The sequence below is a fragment of the Solanum pennellii genome, chromosome 5, assembly GCF_001406875.1.
Source record: "Solanum pennellii chromosome 5, SPENNV200".
Lineage (NCBI taxonomy): Eukaryota > Viridiplantae > Streptophyta > Magnoliopsida > Solanales > Solanaceae > Solanum > Solanum pennellii.
In genome coordinates, this window is record NC_028641.1 from 328566 (window position 1) to 335856 (window position 7291).

Consider the following 7291-nt stretch of genomic DNA (forward strand, 5'->3'; position numbering starts at 1 on the left):
AGTAATGGACCAGGTCCCTTACTTCACTTCAGAAAAATACCAGAAAGTTAAATGCAGTAAAATCAACACAATGATTTTACGTGGAAACCTCCTTGCTTAAGGGAGTAAAACCACGACCTGTCTCACAGGATTTTCAATCGTTTTCACTAATCTTCAAAAGCAAAAGCGAAACACGATTACACCAAACGTAAGAAAGAGTTATCAATCTTACCGTTAAGCAATAGTCCTCTATTGCTCAACAAGCCTAAGTAGAAAAACAATCTACCCACTAAGCTATCCCACCTGGACAACTTAGACTTCTAACACAACACACCAATTCCTTTATAGATTTAGGAGTGGTTTACAATTTAAGAACAAGAGAATAAATTCCTAAACAACTAGACGAAAAGCTCCAGATGTTGCTGTTGTCCTTGGAATAATTCTGCCTTTGCTTTGTGTAGCCTTTGCAAGAGTTCTTGAAAAGTTTTTATCAAGTTGCAAAAACTCACCAAAAAGTGTTTAGGAAAGTGTCTTTGTATAGACAAGTCCCTTTCCTAAACTTCTTTGCCATTGGTTGGAAAGGTCACACTTTCTGACGCCATCGGGAAGTGTGCACCTACTTTCTGTACTATCTCCAGCTGGCAGTCGACTGGCTCATCATCATGAGAGCCTGGTACCTCTACTAGGTCCCTGGGTTTGTTTCATCTGCAATACTTCAGACAAGAACCCTGCAATACTCAAGTAAGAACCTGCAATACTTAAGTAATAAACCCGGTACCTTTACAAGGTCCCTAAGTTTGTCAAATCATCAAAACTACAAATAACAGTTTTGAAATGGGTTTTCTTTTGAAAGTTGAAAGCATAAGAGAGTTGACCAAAGTCAACTTGGTGATAGCAAGCTCGGAGTAAAATTCTGACAGTTCCGTTAACTCCATAATATGTTTTTTGGTCTAGATGTAGTTTTGTTTTGGGTCCCAAGGCTTTTGGTTTGATTTTGAGCCATTAGACGAGATGCGGGAAAAGTTAAAGGCCAAACTTTAGTAAATTTTTGAGGTTAGAATGGTCATTTTTAAGTTTTGATGATTCCACTAAGTCCGGTGGGTGATATATTGTCTACTTGAATGAATTTCATGTCCTTATTTGAAATATGGAAATTCTTAAGGTTGATTTTGGGCAAACATCGGGTTAAGGTGACCTTGTTTGCGTGTTTTGATGATTTCATTTAGTTCGAAATATCATTTTCACACTAACAGCATATTTGGTTTTTGTTTGGGAGGTTCCAGATGAGTTTTGGTGAGCTTTTAAGCTTTTTGGATGCTTTGACATTGTTTCAGCAAATTGGGTTAACAAAAAGTTTGATTATTAGTTTTAAAAATGGAATATTATTACGAAACTTCTGAAAGTTTGAGCATGAATTACAGGACTGATCAACAGTAAAATTTGGTGTATTTTAGCTACGTCAAGATTGGACTTTTATTGCGGAATATGAAATAATTATTTATTGAGCAAAAATAATATTTTACTAAGCAAATAAGCACGAAATTGAGTCTTGATTAAACGAGTAGGTCCATAAACATTTACGAAAAAGAATCAGAGCAATTCACTATCATATGAGGAAGTTACAGCTCTTCTAGTGAAATCAAAGTTTTCTGATGTGAATGCTGTTAGTTATGGCACTTTAGCACAAAAAATTGTCCAAAAACAAGTGTTGTTGGAAGAATTCAACTATATATATTCTCATCTCAAAGAGCTACTACTTCTAAATAGTGTTCAATTTTCAAAAACATCAAATAAATAGAGAGAAAACTTAGAAAACTACAACTTCAATTTATTTTTTTCCTTAATGGATGAGCTAAAATAGCACTTATTTTGGGACAGAGGAAGTAGTAGTATATAATTATGTCGTTTCTAGACAATACTCATTTTCCCAACTGTGAAATCATATTTATCTCAGCGAATATCTTTTTCTGGTTCACTCTATCCTGTTAGCCACATATCCCCCCTTCTCTTATTTTTGTTGCTATATATATGGGGACATCACTATCCAAGAACCACCTTCTATACAAGAGAGAGAAAGATAGTTGTAGAGAGAGAGAGAGTAAGATGGATAATGGTAATCATGTTGGTGGTTCAGGAAATGGAGGATTTCATAGCTATGGCAGATCTCCACAACCAACCCCTGCAGATCCTCCTTCCCCTGGTATGCTACCTATCTTCTCTTTTACTATTTACAAGTGATTTCTTTCTCTCTCTCTATATATATATGTATGGTTGGAATGTTCATATGATTTTTTATATTTGATATGCTTACTAAAGCCGAGCGTTTCTATTAAAATCAATCTCACAAGGTAAGTAGGGGAAAGGCTATGTACACATCGCACTTTCAGATTCTATTTATGGAATTATATATACTGATTACTTAGGCATGTCCTCGTTGTTGTTGAATATTCATGAAGCTTTGTATATGCTGAAGCGCGCACAGTTTTTTTCACGAAAGTTAATTTTATTAATTCCTCTGAATTTTTCATTTTCTTCTTTAGCTCTGTTGAGTCTTGGAAGATAATAAAAATGGAGAGCTGCACTTGTGTAGATTTCTTGGCTTGCTCTATGTTCGTCTGTGATTAGCTAGGGACCATATATGCATTTTTTCCCATACATATATTTGCAAAGCTAGCTGTTTGTATATCAAAGATGAAGATCAACTCATGGTAGTCATGATCGACACGGCATTTCTGGTTTTCTTTTGGAACTTGAAAGAGAAAAAGGAAACAAGTGGCAATATGCATGCAATCTTGTGTATGTCCTCTCTACCGTTTTTTACGCGTTTCTCTCCTCTAAAAAGAGTATTAAAAAGAGAGAGGAAGAAACAAACCGTCTAACGTTAGCAAGTTTGAAAATCAGCTAGCTATATTACATAAATTAAAGGCTTTAATTATGGCATATAAATTGCCTAAATTGTCCGTTACAAGAAAATTTTATCTTATTCCTATATCACGGTTATAATAATAGAAAAAGCCTTCTGATCCGAGGCAAGTTTGGATATATGCGAGAGTTAGTTGAAGATTAGACAAAGTAAGATAAATGATGAAAACTAAATGTGAAGCGTTATATGTTTACTTTTCTCAGTCTGTATTCACACTGATTATATAATATATGTTTTTGGTGTTCACATGACTAATGTCTAAAATTAATAGTGCCGTCTTACAGTACGACTCTCATATCCAGCTAATAATTAGTGAAACATATATTTCTGTATATGCCATTTTGTAATTTTTTCAATACTTGGGTAGGTAATAGCAAATGTTACTTAATAATGATTCATTAGCCGATAAAAGAGTAGATAGATGTGATGAAATTAGACAAATATTTTGATAATATAGACCACACTTCTTTTAATATCACTCTGGTGCTTTTTTGTTGTGTGAAATTAAGATATGGAGATGAGCCTGGAACTGCCTGCACATCTCAACCAGGAAGTTGTTGATATCATCATTCAGGAGCAAGACCGAGTCATACCAAACGTGGCCAGAATCATGCGTAGCACCCATCCTCCCCATGTCAATATATCTGATGATGCCAAACGGACCATGTACCATTGCATCTCTGAGTTCATATGCTTTGTAACATATGAAGCCAATGCTCATTGCCAGCGTGAGCAGCGGAACACAATCACTGAGGAAGACGTGGATTGGGTCATTAACAAGTTTGGTTTTGATGACTACATTGAACCCTTGCCTTACTACTTTCCTCCAAATAGTGAGGATGATGGAGGCGAGTGTGGATCTCTTACAAGGGAGTCTTTGTTGAAGCGTCCAATGGTTGATACAGCTTCAAGCTCCAATATCACACCCTATAACCTTCCTCCTAATTTTCCTATGGCTCATCACCACTTTGTGTATCCACCACCAATGGGAAATGGTGATATGCAGGGGGAGGCAAGCACTTCTCAGTGTGCAGTGGCTTCAGTGGATACTGACGTTGAGTCTCCTATGGAGGAGGATAAGGAGTGATCAATTTCTCAATCTATTGAAGGTATTAAGCTGTTGTTGAAGCTTTATAAGCAATAAAGAAAATTTAGGAATGTATGTTTCGAACTAAGTTAGCCAAATGGGTCCCCTTCAATTGGCTGTTTACTTATATGTGTATGTGTAAGTGTAAGTGTAAGTGTAAGTGTATGTCTATGTGTATGTGTATGTTTAAGTGTATGTGTATGTGTATGTCTATGTGTATCTTTGTGTGTGGTGGAAGTGCTAAATAAAATGAACAAGTGCTACTTGTCCTGATTATGATATTTCTAATTGAGCATATTTGATCAAACACTTTGGAAAACAACAGAGGAATTATATCAGTCTCGGTCACCTCTTTGCTCTTCTTACAGGACCAATTACCAAGTTTACCTTTGACATTCCTAATCTGGAAACATGTCCAAATAATGACCACTTGATATATTTTCTCTATAGGAGTGCCATTCAACATCTTGTTGTTAAACCTCTGTTTTGATAATGATACAAATTGTTGGTTATGTAGTTCGACTATTAAGAAACTTTTTCTTCAGATTGATAGAGTCAGAACACGGAACTGTTTTCTTACTTTTCAATGGATAAAGACATTGTGAATGATGCTCTGAGATTGATACAGTGAGGTTGCGATATTCAAGGGATCAAGTACTGAAATGTACTTAACAAGAGTCCTCTTTTCTCATCCTCCAAAACCTTAGAGAATGATCTTTGAACAGTGCGAGAAATTAAGCAATGCCACAAACTTTAAGGAAAAAGGGAACTGCTAAGCTGCATGTACAACCTGCTTTCCGTTTTCCCAGTGGCGTATTACGTACAACTTCCTTTTTTAAGTGTGTTGATGTCATATTTAAACTGATCCAAAGTTGCTATACAAAATTTATTATGTTGTGTTCGATGTTGTCCCATTTATAGACGGATTTGGTTTTTCATATGTACGATATTCCATTGTGGATGATGAAAGTTTGCATTCAATATTGCTAAATTTCATAAATTGTTATAAAGTTGCTATTCAGACATTTTCAGGGGTTTTATGATCACTTAAATGTGTGGCTTTTCTTGGTAAGAAGGATTCTGCAGTATATTGTTGCTAATTCCTTTCTTACTATACTTAAATCAACTAAAATCTCGTTACATCAAGTTGGTACATTGATTAATACTAGTGAGTTAATTTCACTTATAATTTGTGAAATCAAATAGCACTTGTGATCGAATTACCAACACTTATAAAATAATTTTTTAAAAAAGAAGGGTGTACTTAACTTCAAAAGGTAATTGATGAGTCAAGGATTCTCCAAGGTCATACAAAGAGATCCAAGTCTCGATCTAATCTATCTTCAATCCTCCCAAACCAGAACCAATTCGCCCATTTGTCATCACTATCCACAACTGACATGGGTAAATCTACATACTCTGGATAACGTGTCAGTCGAAACAACTTTTTTCTGAATTTGAATGAATGGGGCCGGTTTGAATAGGATTGGAACTATAAATTGTTGAGAAATAAGAAACGTAAAAGGGTAATGGCCAAATGGTTGAAAATTAAACAATAAGTAACGTATACTCCTTCTGTCCGAAAATAAGTGGCACTTTAGCCAAAATAAATTTTCCCGAAATATTGTAGGAATTCAGGACAAAAACTAGTATGTTTTTCCAAGTATACTCTTGTATTAAAGAAGTACTTTTTAATATTGCTCAATTCTAAAAAAAAAATCAAATAATTAAAGGTAACATAATAAATTATACTTCAATTTATTATTTTCCTTAATTGACGTCAAATGAGCTAAAGTAACACTTGGGATGGAAGAAGTAGTGGTATATAGTAATGTCGTTTTTGGTCAATGCTCATCTGTCCATCTTGAAAGCCTATTTATCCGGGCGAATACCAACACCTCGTTCACTACTTCCTGCTGCTATGTGTCCCCCCTTTCTCTTAAAGTAGGCTATAAATATCACTTGCCAAGAGCCACTTACTTCATATATTTAGAGAGAGATACATATTTGTAGAGAGAGAGAAAGAGAGATGACTAATGGTAATCATGTTGGTTCAGGAAATGGAGGATTTCATAGCTATCACAGATCCCCACAACCAACCCCTGCCCGCTCCCCTTCCCCTGGTATGCTACCTAGCTTCTCTTTTACTTTTGCAAATGCATTTTCCTTCTCCATGGAACATTCATGAAACTTTGTTTTTGTTATTTAATTTTGATTTACTTACTCGAGCCTAGCATCAGTTTCTCTACCTTCACAAGGTAGGGGCACAGTTCATACATATCACTCTTTTCGACAACACTTGTGAAATTTTAGGAGATCTTATAATTTTCAGTCATTCTTCTGAATTTTTCATTATTTTCTAAATCACTCTTTCCGACAACACTTGTGAAATTTTAGGAGATCTTATAATCTTCAATCATTCTTCTGAATTTTTCGTTATTTTCTTTAGATGAAGAGCTCCAACTTTTGTACGTTTCTTAGCTTGGTGTATCTTCATCTACTATACACCCGTCTTAAATTATCTAGGGACTATATATGCATAATTTTTTCCATATATAAATCTACAGAGCTAGTTATTTATCAAAGATCAATAGATCGATTCATGGTAATGGTGATCGACACTTTTCTTGTTTTCTTTTGGAACTTTTAAGAGAAAACCAGGTTTTATTTGAAAGAAACCAACTAAAGCTAGCAAGTTTGAAAACCAGCAAGTTGTATTACACAAATTAGACAAATTTAATTTTTATTACTCTCTGCTTTTGCCATAAAATTAAAATACAGAACACAATTTATCATCAGAACATATAGGCATTTTAAGAAGTTAATTAAAATCTAAAAAGAATTTCTTTATCCAAAGATTAAGCAGCATTGGATATAACTTTAAGAACAGCTAGTTCTATATAGAGTATATGAAAACAGTAGGTAGTGTAGTGTCCGTTACGATGCAATTTTGTCGAATTCCTATATCACATTGATGGTACAGTAAAAAGGCTTTTGATCAGGGGCGAATTTGGATGGTTCGATAAATGCCAGAGTTAGTTGAAGATCAGACAACATAAGATGATGAAAACTGTATATAAAGCGTTTTATATTACTTTAATTAGTATGTATCTCTTTTGTCGAAATAATATGTGCTTTTGGTGTTTATGTAAATATTGTCCACATTTCATAGTGCCGTCTTACAGTAGTATTACTCTCATATCCAGCTAAATATTAGTGAAACATGTGTATACGCATGCCATTTGTTCTGTAATTGCTTCAACACTTGAAAAGTTAGTCGATAGCAAATGTGATTTAATAAT

General features: G+C 34.7%; 2 protein-coding genes across 2 annotated transcripts in view; both read left to right on the forward strand.

The window, feature by feature from the left end:
* The first annotated feature begins 2082 nt into the window (after positions 1-2082).
* On the forward strand, positions 2083-4120 carry LOC107020094 (nuclear transcription factor Y subunit B-6-like). The gene is made up of 2 exons (XM_015220418.2): positions 2083-2179; positions 3412-4120. Exons 1-2 carry the CDS (start codon positions 2083-2085, stop codon positions 3987-3989), a joined length of 675 nt encoding a protein of 224 aa, XP_015075904.1. The 3' UTR covers positions 3990-4120.
* A 1881-nt stretch (positions 4121-6001) lies between these two features.
* LOC107020123 (nuclear transcription factor Y subunit B-6-like) overlaps positions 6002-7291 on the forward strand; it is a 12018-nt gene continuing 10728 nt past the window's right edge. The window contains exon 1 of the mRNA XM_015220438.2: positions 6002-6112. Within this exon, the coding sequence (XP_015075924.1) occupies positions 6019-6112 (94 nt within the window). The 5' untranslated portion in view covers positions 6002-6018. The remainder of the gene's footprint in view (positions 6113-7291) is intronic.

Bases quoted from the DNA above. Each gene is read 5' to 3' on its own strand.
- LOC107020094 (XM_015220418.2), top strand. From the start codon at position 2,083: ATGGATAATGGTAATCATGTTGGTGGTTCAGGAAATGGAGGATTTCAT. The intron at 2,180-3,411 runs GTATGCTACCTA...TGTGAAATTAAG, and splicing joins TGCAGATCCTCCTTCCCCTG to ATATGGAGATGAGCCTGGAA.